We start from the raw sequence: 18,514 nt of genomic DNA, 5'->3' as shown, positions 1-18,514 counted from the left end.
GATTGGATGTGTTGATTAAAGCTGCCCTGTCCAATAAAAACACACACAAGTTTTGAGTTTGCTGTTCTAAAGAAGCATTGTCTGATGTGAACCAGACCTACGATCAAGAATTGTTGACTTACATAAAGCTGGAAAGGGCTACAAAAGTATCTCTAAAAGCCTTGATGTTCATGTGTCCACGGTAAGACAGATTGTCTACAAGTGGAGAAAGTTCAGCACTGTTGCTACACTCCATAGGCGTGGTCATCCTGTAAAGATGACTGCAAGAGCACAGCGCAGACTGCTCAATGAGGTGAAGAAGAATCCTAGAGTGTCAGCTAAAGACTTACATAAAATCTCTGGCACATGCTAACATTTTTGTTGACAAATCTACAATGAGGAAAACATTAAACAAGAATGGGAGGACACCACGGAGGAAGCCACTGCTGTCAAAAAACAAACAAACATTGCAGCACGTTTGAAGTTTGCAAAATAGCACCTGGATGTTCCACAGCACTACTGGTAAAACATTCTGTGGACAGATGAAACCAAAATTGAGTTGTTTGGAAAGAACATGTCACGAGTGACTTCAGGGTGGAACTGAAAATATGAGGAAAAGTTCCGCCTGAACATATGAGGAAGAGTTCCGCCCGGACCGAATTGTGCAAACACCCGTCACTTCCGGGTAACCCCGGGCAACCAAATCAGCTGTAATGCATAACCGGTGTGTGCGATGATGTGGCGATCGTTCACCGGTCGTTCACCGGTTTACACGCTGGAAGAAGTATAAAGGAAGCGTGCAAGATACAGGAAGTAGTTCGATGTTTGGAAAGAAACACTGCGGGTGAGGCTGTGTATATGCTGTTACAGAGACGAGGCGAACAGGCAGAGGCATTCAAGAGGATTCGCTGATCGAAGGAAGCATTTGGAGATGAACCAACAGAACAGATCGAAGATAACGAAGCTTGAGGAGTTAAGTGCTTACCAGTGTGTATGTTATATTGAAGGCGGAGTAAAGATCTCAGGGCGGAAATAGGACCGCATTGTTTGGCATACGGAGAGCCGCTAGGTCAAGCAAATCCCTGTGGGTGTTACATGAGCTGCGGTGGTGGCGACTACCATTCTGTACTTACCCACCTACAACTCCAAGCCCTTGTGTCCAAATAAGAAGGAAGTCGAGCGAGTACATCGAGTGAGGTATTGTGGGAAGGACCATACTGTAAAAGGGGAGTGGTGAAACTGTTACAGACAAGTGTAACCATCTGTGTGCATGTCTTGTACTGTGTAGAGAGTCCAGCTGCCTGCCCCTCTAATCTAGGTGCTTGTCCGGCCCGTGGGAGGAACAAAAAAGCAGACGTATCAGTCTGACTGCACGGACTTAGTGTTGCGGTCCCATCTACCTCCCTCTCCCGGGACGACATCGGCCATGCTTGGCCCAACGAGTAGCAGTTGGAAGCTGGTAAAGGCCGCTCGCCCTAGCCCTTGAACGAAGCCAAGGTGACGTATGGTTTTTCTTGTCCACGTTTGCAATACCTGGCTGTGAAGCTTAAGAGCCAAGATACTGTGATCGAGATAACCCGTTGTTCCGCAATAAAGCTAAAGGCTATACTTACCTCGCAAGTCCTGTAAGCTCAGAAAAGCACGCTCCAGTGAGAAACAGAGTGTTACCTGAAACGAGCTAAAAGCTACACTTACCTTGAAAGTCCTGTAAGCCCAGATCAGCACGTCCAGCGAGATACAGAGTGTCACCTGAACTAAGCTAAAAGTTATACTTACCTCATTTGCCCCTTGAGTCCAGCACAGCCCGATCCAGCGACGACCAAGAGCATTCCGAAACGACACAGAAGTCGTATTTATCCCGTAGGCCCTGCAAACCCAGGACAGAACATTCTATTACTGGTAACGAGTATTATTGGCCCAAGTAAAAGACTACACTTACCTTGTCCTTTACCTGTGACTTTAGGAGCCTTGTGCGTCGAGCTGTGATGACCTCGGGTCCATGGACAGAGAGGTGTTGTCCAAGCATCCTGTGGAGAGAGGAAAAAGAAGGAACAAGTTACTTCCAAGTCAGAACCAGTAGTAATACTTACCTTGCCCCTTACTTGTGTTCTCAGGAGTTCTGCTGCAGCGTGTGATCTCCAGCCTCCGGGGAAGTAGACATCGACCAAGCGCCCTGTAGAGAGGAGTGGAGAGACAAGTCATTCCTAACTTCGACCCAAGGAATATAACCTTCACCAGGTTGCAGGTAGCCGCTCTCAGCTTTCCACCCACTTATTGTGTGTTTCCATTTCTGCCTCCAGGAGAAAAGGAGGGCGCCACGCGTCAACAAACCACAAGGAGGAGGAACTAAGGGCCCCCAGGAGGATATACTTACCGGTAGTAGGAACAGAAGTACACCTTCTGGAGTGGCCCAGTCAGAGTCCTGACCTCAACCGGATTGAGATGCTGTGACATGACCTCAAGAGAGCGATTCACACCAGACATCCCAAGAATATTGCTAAACTGAAATACTTTTGTAAAGAGGAATGGTCCAAAATTTCTCCTGACCGTTGTGCAGGTCTGATCTGCATCTATAGGAAACGTTTGGTTGAGGTTGTTGCTGCCAAAGGAGGGTCAACCAGTTATTAAACCCAAAGGTTCACATACTTTTTTCCACCCTGCACTATGAATGTTTACATGTTGTGTTCATTAAAAACATGAAAACGTATAATGTTTGTGCGGTATTAGTTTAAGCAGACTGTGTTTCTCTATTGTTGTGACTTAGATGAAGATCAGAACACATTTTATGACCAATTTATGAAGAAATCCAAGTAAGCCCAAAGGGTTCACATACTTTTTCTTTCAACTGTTTATACAGTCAAGCTCAAAATTATTCATACCCTTTGTAAATATCAGTGATGGGCAGAAACGTGTTAGAAGTAACGCGTTACTGTAATCCGATTACTTTTTTCAAGTAACGAGTAAAGTAAGGGATTACAATTGCAAAATCAGTAATTAGATTACTGTTACTTCCCCGTTAGCAGGCTGCGTTACTGCGTTATTTTTTCATCTTGATTTTGTTTCGTGAGACTCTCTCGTGTCGTGACGCGAGTCGAGTGACAATGACGTATGAGCCGCCGTCAGTCAGTGTATTGTTGAACGTGAGAAGACAACATGGAGCGCGGAAGAGAACAAGACTATGCAGCGTTTAATGCTTGGAAGTACCGACATTACTTTGAGTTTAACCCAGTTAAAGGTGACAAAAACATCAGCGTCCGCTGTACACTCTGCGTGGGAATAAAACTTTTATCCACAGCGAAAAATTCCACCTCAAATCTAAGCAAACACCTAGCAAGCCGGCACAGGAATGTGAAACTTACTGAAAATATCCCTAAACCCCCAGCTGACAGCTGACATGACCGCTGCGGCTCCATCTCATACACGTTCATGTGAAATTTGATGTAAAACAACAGACTATATTTCATGGATTATACGCATTTGTGGACAAGCTGACGTGACCGCTGCGGCTCCATCTCATACACTTTCACGCGAAATCTGATGTAAACAACAGACTATATTTCATGGATTATACGCATTTGTGGACAAATATTGTCATTTGATGAATTTTATTAGACTGATTTCATGGATTATTCACACATCTGAAACAGACCGGATTTGACTCGCGATCGTTATAAGGTAAGAAGTCCCGTTTATATTTTGCATGTTGTCATCTGGACTTCTGTAACAAAGTACTACATTTATGATGCTTAGAGCATCTGTATCTCAAAACAGAGACCATACACTGATGCTAAACCCGTAGACCTTTTAAACGATGTATAGTTATGTTGATATTAATATTATTAATGTTTGTAGACAGTCGGCTATATAGATATTGTTAGCAGGCTTAAAAAACGAATTAGTGCACGTCGAGAGGTTAAAACAGAGAATGTTTCATTTGATTTAATTTTAGATGATGGAATATGCAGAAAGAATAGAATTAGGCTGAAAGGTCTAGGCCTGGTTGCATAAAGCACCTTAAGTGTTTCCCTTAAGCATGACACTTAAGGGGTAAATTCCACTTACTCGCCCTTACCTACAGTAAGAGAATAATTTAAGGGTGTTGCATACAGTATAATCCCTTAAATGGTTCTCTTAGGTAAGGGTAATCATTAAATGTTTCACGACAGCGACCCAGGTTTATAAAATACTATTGTTGCCATGGAGATGCAACAGAAAAAGCTTAAGGTTTTTTTGCAACACCCTTAAAGGGGCTGAATGCAAGTTATTACTTAAAAAAATCTTTAAGATAGAGTTTTCATTTGTATATTTATGAGGCAACCATAATGTAATAGAAAGAATGACACCTTGAGTGTCCTCCACGGTTGTCTCTATCAGCCTGTAGGCTCTTTTCTGTGTGGAGAAGTCGGGTCCGAATTGGCGCGAAATTCAAAATGTGACGTCGTGTGCGTGCTCGTCTACCTGGGCGTTCCATATAGACGCGTACGGCAGTCATTAGTAAACAGCGGCAATCGCTAGAATGTTTCAAATGGACTCTGTAGACGGAAAGAAGCGACCAACTTCCAGCACAATCCAGACACTCACGGAAACTTCTCGTAAGTTTAAAAAATCCTTATCTAGTGCGGCCAAAATAGTGCGTGACCGCCTAAACCCTAAAGAAAATGAGTGGGAATAACTGAAAAGAAAAAGCACCAACATGGAGTGGGAATCTGAAGGATCTGGAGAGATTCTGCATAAAGGAATGGTCTCTAAACTCTTGTCAAGTGTTCTCCAAACTTATCAGGCATTATAGGTGAAGACTCAGAGCTGTTCTCTTGGGAAAAGAAGGTTGCAAAAATAATTGAATAAAAGGGTATGATTACTTGTGAGCAGTGTGTATTAGAGAAACATATTTCTCTCAAAATGAGATTTTTTTTGTTTGGTAAATCATTCCAGAGCTTAGGGGCTAAGTAGGAAAATGACATGCAGCTGGAGCTATGACATGCAGTTCCAGAAAATGGCTTAAGAATATGTATTTATATTCTTCAAACCTTTTCAGGTATTTTTATGATAATGAAGAATATGTATAATGATTATGTTTGACGAGTGTTGCTTTTTCAAATGCATGTTATAAACGACTCAAACTAGCAGTGATTTCAGATCGATAAGGAGTTACTGATCAAAACCCGTAGTACATGAAATAGGTGTGAATAATATCGGCCGTGCGATTCAGAAAAGTTTTTTGCCACGTATTATTAGTGTATATCGGCATTTATCGGTGCAACCCTACTTTAGACACTTTTGAATAAAGTTGTCCCTACTTACAGATGGTGACAAGAAGCCAGGGTTGCCAGGTTTTTACAGCAAAACCTGCCCAATTGCTACTCAAAACTAGCCAAAATTGTCCAATCACATTTTCATGGGGGGTTCTCCGGTAAATATCCCATGGACATGAAAAACATCCTGAAGCAACAGTATTAAAGAAGCCCAATTCCCCTTGAAAAACGTGGACTTGGCAACCCTGGAAGTAGCAATGTAAAAACATAACCATAAACAGGTTGTTTAACAACAAGCAGATTTTTATAAAATATTTTTAAATAACAATATAATAAAATTATAATTCAATTTTATTTAGTTTAAGGGAAATAAAAACTTGACTTACAGGCAAAGTCCAGTAGTGTGGTTTCTGTGTGATAAGTCACTTTATTAATATTACATTAAGCAAATTATCTGACTCTATTTATCCTTTATAGAATCAGCTATGTCTAGCTCTCTTCCAAGGGTTTTTTCCCCTCCTAGGACTTTTCCCGCAGGGTTTTTTTCTAGGGTTTTTTCAACCCATGGGGAGTCTGCTGACATTGGCTTAACTTAGCACCCTCTTTTTATGTTACATTATTACTATGCTCGCTAGTATGGTTAATCTTAACCGCTGTATTCTGCTGCTTATGTTTTATGTTGTTTCTGTGTTTTCTCGTGAACCTACTAATGTAAAAGCTGCTTTAAAACAATTAAACAATTGTAAAAAGCACTATGTAAAATAAATGGAATTAAATTAAACTTGTTCATTTGGATTCCTATGTACTTGATACTTGGTCACAAACTTGTCAGTCTTACTCTTGTCCTTTGCCAGAAGTAATTGACTCAATACTAAAAAAAACTAAATATGAATTTCCAACTAATTTCAAATATTATTCGCAATGATTTACAATAAATCAATATTGTCATACATTTCTAATTGTTGTTTTAGCATCAGTAACTGGAAAATCAAATCTGAACGTTGTGTTGTGTGGAGCTGATCCAGGACTGAAGGTCAACATCTCCAAACTTCTACAAGGAAAAACATCACATCAGCAAGAGTTTAGTTCAGTGTGTGTTAAGAAAGAAGAGAAGATTCATGGACATCAGATCTCTGTTGTTGAACTTCCATCATTGACTCAACTCTCAGAAGATGAAGCAACGCATCAATCTCTCCGCTGTGTGTCTCTCTGTGATCCTGGAGTTCATCTGTTTCTCATCATTGTTCCTGTTGGTCCACTGACTGATGAAGATAAAGCAGAAGTAGAGAAGATCCAGAAGATATTTTACTACAGTAAGAACTTCATGATGATCTTCACAACTGATGTCACTGTTGACAGACATGTGACAGATTCTCTAGAGTCATATGCTCAATGTAAGAATCTTATCAGTGTCTGTGAAGGACGATACAAAGTGATTGGATTAAAAGAACATAGAAAATCAAAACAAATACCGGAACTGCTGGATTATATAAAAGACATGAAGATTGAACCATATACACTTCAGATGTATGTCAGAGCTCAAGAGATGAGAGTGAGACATGAATATGAAGAAAAACTGAGTGAGTTACAGCTAAAGATCAACCAATGTGGTAAGATTTTAATACTTCAATGTAATGCCTTAATAAAGTTAAGGAAAAAGGATAACAATAAAATAATTTGTACCTTTTTCAAGTTTTATTTTCACCATAAGAATGATACTAAATCCTTCAGAGGCCATTCAGTGTTTGAGATACATTAGACAGACTGCATGTTTTAGTACATTTATTCATCTATTGCATATGTCTTAAAGTGCTGTAAAGTTATTTTGTGTAACGTTGGTAACGTGGGCTGATTTACGTCCGTGACTCTCAATGTGTATTCCTAATTGTAACGTATGCTTTAAATGAAGTGAGTGAGAAGTGAATCCATGTGCAAAAGGTGTTTATTAGTAAAATCCCATAAAGGGCCAGCAACCAAATCCAAACAGGGTAAATCCAGTACACGTAATCCAAAATAACAGGCGAGAGGTCAAGGCAGGCAGAGTCACAATCATAAATCCAATAAAACAGGCAAAAGATCAAGGCAGGCGGCAAACAGGCAATAAATCCAATAAAACAGGCGTGGGTCAAAAACAGGCAGATACAGATACAAAATACAGGATAACAGATAAACAGGATCAGGTAACAGAATACAGGCTGGGCTTACAAGTGTAATATACAGCAGCTAACAGGTGTACAGGAAGTGACTAATATACAAAACAAACAGGAAGTGTGAAGCGAGACATGGCATGATGAGTTTCAAAATAAAAGTCCAAACAGAGCAGAGAATCAAAAATACAAGAACAAATAACAAAAATACACAAAATACAAGAAAACACAAGACAAAACCTTACAGAATTCCCCCTCTAAAGGGCGACTCCCGGAGCCCAACATTCACAAAACAAAGTCCAAATAGAGGGTGGGCGGGCGGGCCAGGACCTCTTGGCAAGGCAGGGCAGTTCGTAAGAGGTCCTGGGTCATGAGGCCAGGATGGTCCAGGGTCGTGGGGCCAGCATGGTCCCGGATCATGAGGCAGATGTAGGCCTGGGTCATGGGGCAGGTGTGGGCCTGGGTCATGGGGCAGGTGTGGACCTGGGTCATGGGGCAGGTGTGGACCTGGGTCATGGGGCAGGCTGGGACCTGGGTCATGGGGCAGGCTGGGACCTGGGTCATGGGGCAGGCTGGGACCTGGGTCATGGGGCAGGCTAGGAACTGGGTCATGGGGCAGGCTGGGACCTGGGTCATGGGGCAGGCTGGGACCTGGGTCATGGGGCAGGCTTGGACCTGGGTCATGGGGCAGGCTTGGAGCTATGTCATAGGGCAGGAATAGACCTGGCACACAAGGAGAGGAAGGGTCCGAGCACACTTCGGCCTCCGCCTTGGTGTCCTCTGCCTCCTCCCTGTGTCCGGGTACTACCCCCCCCCAAAAAAAAACTTGGGAAAGCTCCCACTGTCCCAGGTGGCGATGTCTCAGATGGTGAATCAGGCCGGACAGACAAATCCGATGAGTCAGGCAGATCAGATGAGTCAAGCAGATCAGGTGAATCGGGCAGATCAGATGAGTCAGGCAGATCGGATGAGTTGAGCAGATCAGATGAGTCGAGCAGATCAGATAAGTCGAGCAGATCAGATGAGTCGAGCAGATCAGATGAGTCGGATGAATCAGATGAGTCGGATGAATCAGATGAGTCGGATGAATCAGATGAGTCGGATGAATCAGATGAGTCGGATGAATCAGATGAGTCGGATGAATCAGATGAGTCGGATGAATCAGATGAATCAGATGAGTCGGATGAATCAGATGAGTTGGATGAATCAGAAGAATCAGAGGAGTCGGGCGGATCAGGTGAATCAGGCGGATCAGGTGAATCAGGCGGATCAGGTGAATCAGGCAGATCAGGTGAATCAGGCAGATCAGGTGAATCAGGCAGATCAGGTGAATCAGGCAGATCAGGTGAATCAGGCAGATCAGGTGAATCAGGCAGGTCAGGTGAATCAGGCAGGTCAGGTGAATCAGGCAGGTCAGGTGAATCAGGCCGGTCAGGTGAGTCCAGGGGTTCGGGTTCAGGGCCTTGAGAAACACAAGAGACAAACGAGCAGCAGGCAGACCAAACACACCACAGGGCTATGGCAAACTCAGAAAGTCTATAGTCCAGGAGACATACCTCAGCTGTTGGTTCAGGCATGGCGGCTATCTTCACAACAGGTGCAGGGTGAAAAATAGCTCTCCTAGGTGCAGGTGTGGTGGTGACGATGGCCCTCTGAATAACAGGTGCAGGAATGGTGATAGCTTTCTCACAAACGGGTGCAGGTGCAGACACAGACAGGATGGCGGCCATTTTGGGAACAGGCAGGGTGGCGGCCATTTTGTGAACAGGCATGGAATTTCCAGTTTTGGGCAGAACGGGCAGATCATGGCGTGGTGTGTTATGTGCGCTCACCGGAGGTGTATCCCCAACACCCACAGTGAACGGTGAACCACATAACAATAGTGCAAAATCAATGTACTCCTCAAGTGACCATACATCCATATCCCGTGGCATCAGTAAACGCAAATGTTCATCCAGGGCATTATAAAACAGACTTTTCAGTGTAGTGTTGTCAAAATGTACCTGATAACTTAAATCCAAAAAATCCTGAACGTAATCCTCAATGGTGCGGTGGTTTTGACGAAGTGCAAGCAGAGTGTAGATGGGTTTCATGGTGCTGGTGGGAAGTTACTGTCCTTTGCTGGATTCTGGTGTAGGCTGTATATTCTGTAACGTATGCTCTAAATGATGCGAGTGAAAAGTGAATCCATGTGCAAAAGGTGTTTATTAGTAAAATCCCATAAAGGGCCAGCAACCAAATCCAAACAGGGTAAATCCAGTAAACGTAATCCAAATAACAGGCGAGAAGTCAAGGCAGGCAGAGTCACAATCATAAATCCAATAAAACAGGCAAAAGATCAAGGCAGGCGGCAAACAGGCAATAAATCCAATAAAACAGGCGTGGGTCAAAAACAGGCAGATACAGATACAAAATACAGGATAACAGATAAACAGGATCAGGTAACAGAATACAGGCTGGGCTTACGAGTGTAATATACAGCAGCTAACAGGTGTACAGGAAGTGACTAATATACAAAACAAACAGGAAGTGTGAAGCGAGACATGGCATGATGAGTTTCAAAATAAAAGTCCAAACAGAGCAGAGAATCAAAAATACAAGAACAAATAACAAAAATACACAAAATACAAGAAAACACAAGACAAAACCTTACACTAATCGAGTGTTCTTGTTACGTTCATAGCTGTTCCAGCCCAATTCCTTTCGCTCCTGGTTCCTGCACGGAAGGGATGCACACAGGTAAGTATAGAGACAGAGAAGGGAGGTAGCGGTTACCTGGGGTTGTTTGGTCCAACAGATGCGTATCCTGTGGTCATATACAAAGACGTCCAGTGAGTCGGTGGGATCACGGAGAACAGCCTAGAATGGCCTAGGAAACACACAGGTGAGTATTTAGTTATATAGAAGAGTGCAAAGGGTCCAGCGTTCCATCTCCAGACGTCAGGGGAGTTCTACAGGTAAGTATAGAAGGTGATACTCTGATTGAACAGCTTCAAACAATAACGCAGGAGAACCAGGTAAGTACACTGAACTTGTAGTGTGGACACTCCGGTAAGAGTAACAGGAGTAATGCACTGAGCTCATAGCTTGGATGCACAAGTAAGTGTAAAGGGGCAATGCACTGGGCTCGTGACTTGGATTTACAGGTAGGTATCAAGAGGCTCATACACTGGGCTCGTAGCTTGGATGCGCAGGTAAGTTTAAAGGGCAATGCACTGGGCTTGTGACTTGAATTTACAGGTAGGTATCCAGAGGCTAATACACTGGGGTCATAGCTTGGGTGCACAGATAAGTGTAAAGAGGCAATGCACTGGGCTCGTGACTTGGATACACAGGTAAGTAGAAAGGACAATGCGCTGGGCTCGTAGCTTGGATGCACAGGTAAGTTTAAAGGGCAGTGCACTGGGCTCGTGACTTGAATTTACAGGTAGGTATCAAGAGGCTAATACACTGGGCTCGTAGCTTGGATGCACAGGTAAGTGAAAAGGGCAATACACTGGGCTCGTAACTTGAAGGTACAGGTGAGTGAAAAGGGCAATGCACTGGGCTCGTAGCTTGAAGGTACAGGTGAGTGTCAAGGGGCAAATACACTGTGCTCATAGCTTGAATATACAGGTGAGTTTCAAGGGGCAAATACATCGGGCTCGTGACTTGGATATACAGGCAAATGTAAAGGAGGAGAAACTTCAACCTTACGGAGATGACTCACCAACTCGAAGACACAGTGGTACAACTTTAGTTTCCAGACCTTCAACAGCGAGAGAGGACATTCACACGCAGTGGATCCTCATTACTGGGACAGATTCCTGGTGGACACACTTAAACGGGGGCTCCCAACACCTCGTAACACAGTCCCTCGTCGATACTAAGGATCGATGCTAACCATCGATGCTAAGGATCGGCAGCAACACACACACATCTTTATAAGCAAAAGAATACTTCAGTGAGCAATTAAATGCCAATAAATCACCACTAGGCTACACAAAGGCGTAAGTGGAAGTTCAAGGCAGGCTGCTGCACGTAGGGCCTACCACGGCCACAGTAAGATCCCTCGTATGGGTATTCCAGATTGAGGTGCTACACCAAGGGTGTAGGGTGTCAGTCGGCCTATCGCTTCCCTCTCCTCTCTTCCACAACGTGACCAGAGATCTAGACAGGGGCGGGCATCTGAAACACTCACAGCGTGTAATCACACACAATACAGCACATCTACTTCTCCACACGCTAGTTGAACTGTCTTCTATGCCTTTAATACTTCACACAATACTCACAGTGAACCTCCTCTCCTTACAGAGTTCACAGCACCAACAGATGGAAGAATGGATTACAGATCGCCGATTGGGTATGTATAAAGGTAGCGGTCATCCAGTGGCACCAGGTCACTCTCCTTCATCCAAAACTTCCTCTTCGGCCTAAGGGGCGAGTGCTGACAACATTTACACGACACCACACTCCAATCTTCAAGTGTAAACACAGCAATGACAAGACTCACCCACAGCAATCCACACACTCACAGTGACTTAAGGCCACACCACCACCTGGCTTAGAGTAGATCCGGAATGGCGGACAAACAGGCTGACACGAAGGATGGTTAGATAGGCGTCACCCCGTGACCGTAATCCACACTGCTATTCCTTATCGAGTCGTGCTGGCGCACACTGCTCAGATAAACATTCAAAGAGCTGTAGCACTCACAAGTTTGTCGGCACATGACAACTTCATTCTCCTGTCCGATATCCACAGAGCATCAGACAGGGGGAACACTCTCCTTATCCTCTCCAACGCGTCCTTCAATGACGCCATCGATCAAACACAGGAGACTGAAGAGCAAGCAGTGCATGTAAACACAATGAAGACTTCTTAATTATATTAAACTCACTACTCTATTTATTCCTCTTCGTGTGTGCTACCAAATTCACAATATCCTCGGTACGTCTCTCTCTCTCAGCCCGCTCGTTGCTTCGTTTCATCCCCCGTCTCGACCGGAATAACAACAACTCCCTTCCTGTTCCTTCAGTGTTCTTTTTATACTCCACCTCTCCGTTGATTCACCCAATTGTCAGTCGCCACGTTTATTTCCGCACCTGCACACAATGAAACCCAAATTCGGTTGCCCAGAGTAACCCGGAAGTATCGGCGCATCACGGATTTTCGTCCGGGTGGAACTATTGGTTGCCACTTTTGGTTCCGGTCTTGAGTCACCCGGTGACATCCTCCCCCGCCAAACCGTTCTAGTCCCTAGAACATCGCTCACTTGTCCAGTCCCCATACCGTACGGGGGGCCCTTGTGGGCGCATTCACAAGGTTCACTGGGACCACCGCCCATCCACCTATCCACAGTGCTGCGGGTGCCGGCTCCTTTGGAGCCTCTTCTACGGGTCTGGGATAAGTCGGACAGGGGCGAATCATATTACGGTGGACCACTCGGTCCGGCCCGGCCTTTCCTTCAGGGCGGATAGTATACACTGGTTGTCCCGGCCGCTGCTGCCCTTGTACTACATAGGGGGTGGCTTCCCATCGATCACTCAGTTTACCTTTCTCTTGGCGCCGATTGTCCCGCACCAGGACTCGCTCTCCCAGGAGTAAGGGCAAGGGGAAGGGGACACTAAAACTCTAACTCTCCGGGCCAGGGAGAGCGGGGTCTTCCAGAGTTGCCTGGACTATCACGGGGACAGGGGGTAAGTCGCTCCACCTTTGTGAATTCGTGTCTGTCCTTGACTCTCAGTGCGTATTCCTAATCGAGTTTTCTTGTTCCGTTCACAGCTGTTCCAGCCCAATTCCTTTGCTCCTGGTTCCTGCACGGAAAGGATGCACACAGGTAAGAATAGAGACAGAGAAGGGAGGTAGCGGGTACCTGCGGTTGTTTGGTCCAACAGATGCGTATCCTGTGAGTCGGTGGGATCCCGGGGAGCAGCCGAGACTGGCCTAGGAAACACACAGGTGAGTATTTAGTTATATAGAAGAGTGCAAAGGGTCCAGCATTCCGTCTCCAGACGTCAGGGGAGTTCTACAGGTAAGTATAGAAGGTGATACTCTGATTGAACAGCTTCAAACAGTAACGCAGGAAAACCAGGTAAGTACACTGAACTCGTAGCGTGGACACTCCGGTAAGAGTAACAGGAGTAATGCACTTAGCTCGTAGCTTGGATGCATAAGTAAGTGTAAAGGGGCAATGCACTGGGCTTGTGGCTGGAATATACAGGTAGGTACCAAGAGGCTAATACACTGGGCTCGTAGCTTGGATGTACAGGTAAGTGTAAGGGGGCAATGCACTGGGCTCGTGACTTGGATATACAGGTAGGTATCAAGAGGCTCATACACTGGGCTCGTAGCTTGGATGCACAGGTAAGTGTAAGGGGGCAATGCACTGGGCTCATGACTTGGATTTACAGGTAGGTATCAAGAGGCTCATGCACTGGGCTCGTAGCTTGGATGCACAGGTAAGTGTAAGGGGGCAATGCACTGGGCTCATGACTTGGATTTACAGGTAGGTATCAAGAGACTAATACACTTGGCTCGTAGCTTGGGTGCACAGGTAAGTGTAAAGGGGCAATGCACTGGGCTCGTGACTTGGATGCACAGGTAAGTTTAAAGGGCAGTGCACTGGGCTCGTGACTTGGATTTACAGGTAGGTATCAAGAGGCTAATACACTGGGCTCATAGCTTGGATGCACAGGTAGGTGAAAAGGGCAATGCACTGGGCTCATGACTTGGATATACAGGCAAATGTAAAGGAGGAGAAACTTCAACCTTACGGAGATGACTCACCAACCCGAAGACACAGGGGTACAACTTTAGTTTCCAGACCTTCAACAGCGAGAGAGGGCATAGGTCCACACACACGCAGCGGATCCTCCTTACTGGGACGGATTCCTGGTGGACACACTTAGACGGGGGCTCCCAACACGTCGTAACACAGTCCCTCGTCGATACAGAGCCCTTGGCTCGATGCTAAGGATCGGCAGCAACACACACACAGCTTTATAAGCAAAAGAATACTTCAGTGAGCAATTAAATGCTAATACATCACTACTAGGCTACACAAAGGCGTAAGTGGAAGTACAAGGCAGGCTGCTGCACGTAGGGCCTACCACGGCCACGGTAAGATCCCTCGTATGGGTATTCCAGATTGAGGTGCTACACCAAGGGTGTACAATGTCACTCAGCCTACCACATCCCAGATTGTGGCATCTGAAACACTCACAGCGTGTAATCACACACAATACAGCACATCCACTTCTCCACACGCTAGTTGAACTGTCTTCTATGCCTTTAATACTTCACACAATACTCACAGTAAACCTCCTCTCCTTACAGAGTTCACAGCACCAACAGATGGAAGAATGGATTACAGATCGCCGTCTGGGTATCTATAAAGGTAGCGGTCATCCAGTGGCACCAGCTCACTCTCCTTCATCCAAAACTTCCTCTTCGGCCTAAGGGGCGAGTGCTGACAACATTTACACGACACCACACTCCAATCTTCAAGTGTAAACACAGCAATGACAAGACTCACCCACAGCAATCCACACACTCATAATGACTTAAGGCCGCACCACCACCTGGCTTAGAGTAGATCCGGGATGGCGGACAGACAGGCTGACACAAAGGATGGCTAGATAGGCGTCACCCCATGACCATAATCCACACTGCTATTCCTTATCGAGTCGTGCTGGCGCACACTGCTCAGATAAACATTGAAAGAGCTGAGGCAATGCGTAATCACAAGTTTGTCGGCACACAACAACTTCCTTCTCCTGTCCGATATCCACAGAGCATCAGACAGGGGGAACACTCTCCTTATCCTCTCCAACGCGTCCTTCAATGACGCCGTCGATCAAACACAGGAGACTGAAGAGCAAGCAGTGCATGTAAACACAAGGTTGCAATGAAGACTTCTTAATTATATTAAACTCACTACTCAATTTATTCCTCTTCGTGTGTGCTACCAAATCCACAATAGCCTCTGTACGTCTCTCTCTCTCTCTCAGCCCACTCTTTGCTCCCTCTAAATGCCCGTCTCGACCGGAATAACAACAACTCCCTTCCTGTTCCTTCAGTGTTCTTTTTATACTCCACCTCTCTGTTGATTCACCCAATCGTCAGTCGCCACGTTTATTTTCGCACCTGTACACAATGAAACCCAAATTCGGTTGCCCAGAGTAACCCGGAAGTATGGGCGCATCACAGATTTTCGTCCGGGCGGATCTATTGGTTGCCACTTTTGGTTCCGCTCTTGAGTCACCCCGTGACACATACATACATACAATACTTCGTGGAGTGATATGAGTTTGGGCCAGATTTATAGTAACAAACAGGAAGTGGAATGTGAAGCATGGCATGACTTGATTTCAAAATAAAAGACCGGAAACAGAACAGGATATCAAAATAAAATACCTAATAGCAAAACAAAACACAACACAAGACAAAACCCTTACATTTTGCTAGCTATTTAAAGATTATATGGTCTGCTGTTACTGTATGGCATACATTTACATTTATTGTATATTTTTTATGTATTTTTTATGTATATCTTTTTTAGTTTATTCTCCCATGAGTTTTTTAAAGAAGGAATTATGTATGTTTTTTTTTTGTGCTGTTGATGTTGCTGTTTTTGTACTATATGTATATATTGTACGTCTTATGTGGTAGCCTTTTGTCCAAGACAAATTTCCTTCGGGACAAATAAAGTAATCTAATCTAATCTAATCAATAAGATCCTAACTCTTAACTTGATTTTCAGGTATTAAAGATGAACAGGAGGATCTGAAGCATTTAAGGATTGTTTTGATTGGGAAGACAGGGAGTGGAAAAAGTGCAACAGGAAACACAATACTGGGAAGAGAACAGTTTCAGAGGAAATTTGGGACAAAGTCAGCGACAACAGTTTGTGAGCAGGGAGTTGATGAAGTTAATGGACGATCAGTAGCTGTTGTTGATACTCCAGGTCTGTTTGACACAACACTGCAAAAAGAACAAGTGTTGGAGGAAATCATGAAATGTGTTTCACTGTCATCACCTGGACCTCACGCCTTCATCATTGTGTTAAGTGTGGTTAGATTCACTCAGGAGGAGTCAGAGACTGTAGGTCTCATGAAGAAGATCTTTGGTCCTAAAGCTGCACAGTTCAGCATCGTTCTGTTCACTAATGAAGACAGACTTAAGGATGAAACTATAGAGGATTATGTGAAGAGAAGTAAATCTGAAAATCTGAAGAAACTGATCAGAGACTGTGAAGACAGATATCTGGCCTTTAATAACAAAGAAAAAAAAGACAGAACTCAAGTGATGAAACTGATAAAGATGATAGAAGAGATGAAAACAACAAACCATGGGCGATATTTCACTAACAGCATGTTTGAAGAAGCAGAGATGAGCATTCAAAAGAGAATGGAGGAAATACTGAAAGAGAAAGAGAAAGAAATTCAGGCACAAAAAGAGGAATTAAAAGCCAAACATGAGATTGAAATGGAAAACATGAAGAAGAGATTGGAGGAAGAGAAAAGAAAAGCAGATGAGGAAAGAGTGCAGATGGAAAATAAGTTTAAGGAGCAGGAAGAAACTCTGAGAAATGAATTTGAGGAGAAAGAAAAAACAGAAGAGCAGAAACGAGAGAAAAAGAAAAAGAAACAAATAGAGGAGGAAAAACAACAAAAAGCTGAATATGATCAGAAGATAGAAGAGATGAAGAGAGAGATTGAACAACAGAGATCACAGTATGAAAAGAGAGAGAAAGAGAGAGAAGAGGAGGATAGAAAGAGAGAAGAGAAATACAGACAAGATCAAGAGAAGATGAAACATGAACAAAACCAAATAATAGCAGAATTACAAAAGAAACAAGAAGAGGAGATTAAAAAGAGAAATTACGATGAACAGAAGAGAAGTGAACAAGAAGAGAGAGAAAGAAAAGAATGGGTGAGAAAAATAAGAGAAGCTGAAAATGACAGAAAAGAGACTCGAGAAGAAATTAAACGACAACAAAGAGAATGGGAGGAGGACAAGAAACGACAGATGAGAGAGAGAGAGGATGATGAGAGAAAGAGAAGACAGAGACATGAAGAAGAACTGAGAGAAAAACAAGAAGAACTGGAGAAAACCAGAAAGAAATTTGAAAGAGAGAGAGATGAAGAGAGACGACAGAGAGAAGAGGAGAGACAGAAACAGAAACAAGAGAGAGAAGAGAAAGAGAGAGAATATGAAGAGAAGAAAAATGAAATGATGAAACATTATGAGAAACTGAATCGAGAGAGAAAAGAGGAGTGGAAAAGAAAAAGACGAGAGAATGATGAGAGAAGAGAAGAAGAGAGAAAGAGATGGGAGAAAAGAATTGAGGATATAAAAAGAGAAAAAGAAGAAGAGATCAGAAGAATAGAAAGAGAGAGAAAAGAAAGAGAACGGGAAGAGCGAGAAGAAATGAAGAAGGAATATGAACAGAGAATAAAAGAGATGAAGAAGAAACATGAAGATGAAGCCAGAAAACAAGCAGAAGAATTGAATGAATTCAGAGAAAGAAAAGAGGAACATGTTAAAGAACTGCTGGAGGAACGACAGAAACAACATGAAGAACTGAAGATACTTTATCAACACTTACAACAACAGAAAAGTGAAGAAATAAGAGAGCTACAGAAAGAAATTGAAGAGCTGAAAAATAAATCATGGTGTGTCATTCTGTGAAAGAGACAAAACACAATAATTCCAGTATTACAACTAAACATGATATTTAATGTTGCAGTACTGCAGTAATCACATTATACACTATTAACCAAACCTAAACATTTCTCTGGAGTTCCCGCTGTCATTTTAAATGATGTCTGTTTCACTTCAGTAACTGAGAGAGAAGTTTCTTTAGACCAGGGGTCCCCAACCTTTTTTTCACCACGGACCGGTTTCAGCTTAAAAAAATAATTGCGGACCGGGGGGTGAGATTGGGGGGGTTGGGGTTGCTGAGTTGCTGTTCAAACGTGCTGAAAATCCTCCTTTTACGTTTTAAACGGAAGTAAAGATAACAACCATGCATTAGGAAAATTAATAATTGCTTTATTTAGACTATAGTATATTTAGAACCATATTTTGGCGGATTGTTTTTTACTTTCATTGTTTTACAGTTTGCCTGCCCATTTAGTCTTAATAATTAAT

At 43.8% G+C, this 18,514-nt stretch overlaps 1 protein-coding gene across 1 annotated transcript; it reads left to right on the top strand.

Annotated features, from left to right (window-relative positions):
* Positions 1–6,177: 6,177 nt before the first annotated feature.
* On the top strand, positions 6,178–18,052 carry LOC129436816 (uncharacterized; the record flags this gene model as incomplete). The annotated part of the gene is made up of 5 exons (XM_073856726.1): positions 6,178–6,841; positions 10,062–10,209; positions 12,122–12,218; positions 13,142–13,196; positions 16,122–18,052. Coding segments are annotated over 5 exons (2,895 nt in total), but the record flags the coding sequence as incomplete, so codon positions are not given.
* Positions 18,053–18,514: the final 462 nt, after the last annotated feature.

The sequence above is a fragment of the Misgurnus anguillicaudatus genome, chromosome 19, assembly GCF_027580225.2.
Source record: "Misgurnus anguillicaudatus chromosome 19, ASM2758022v2, whole genome shotgun sequence".
NCBI lineage: Eukaryota > Metazoa > Chordata > Actinopteri > Cypriniformes > Cobitidae > Misgurnus > Misgurnus anguillicaudatus.
This window is presented reverse-complemented; position numbering and strand designations above follow the sequence as displayed.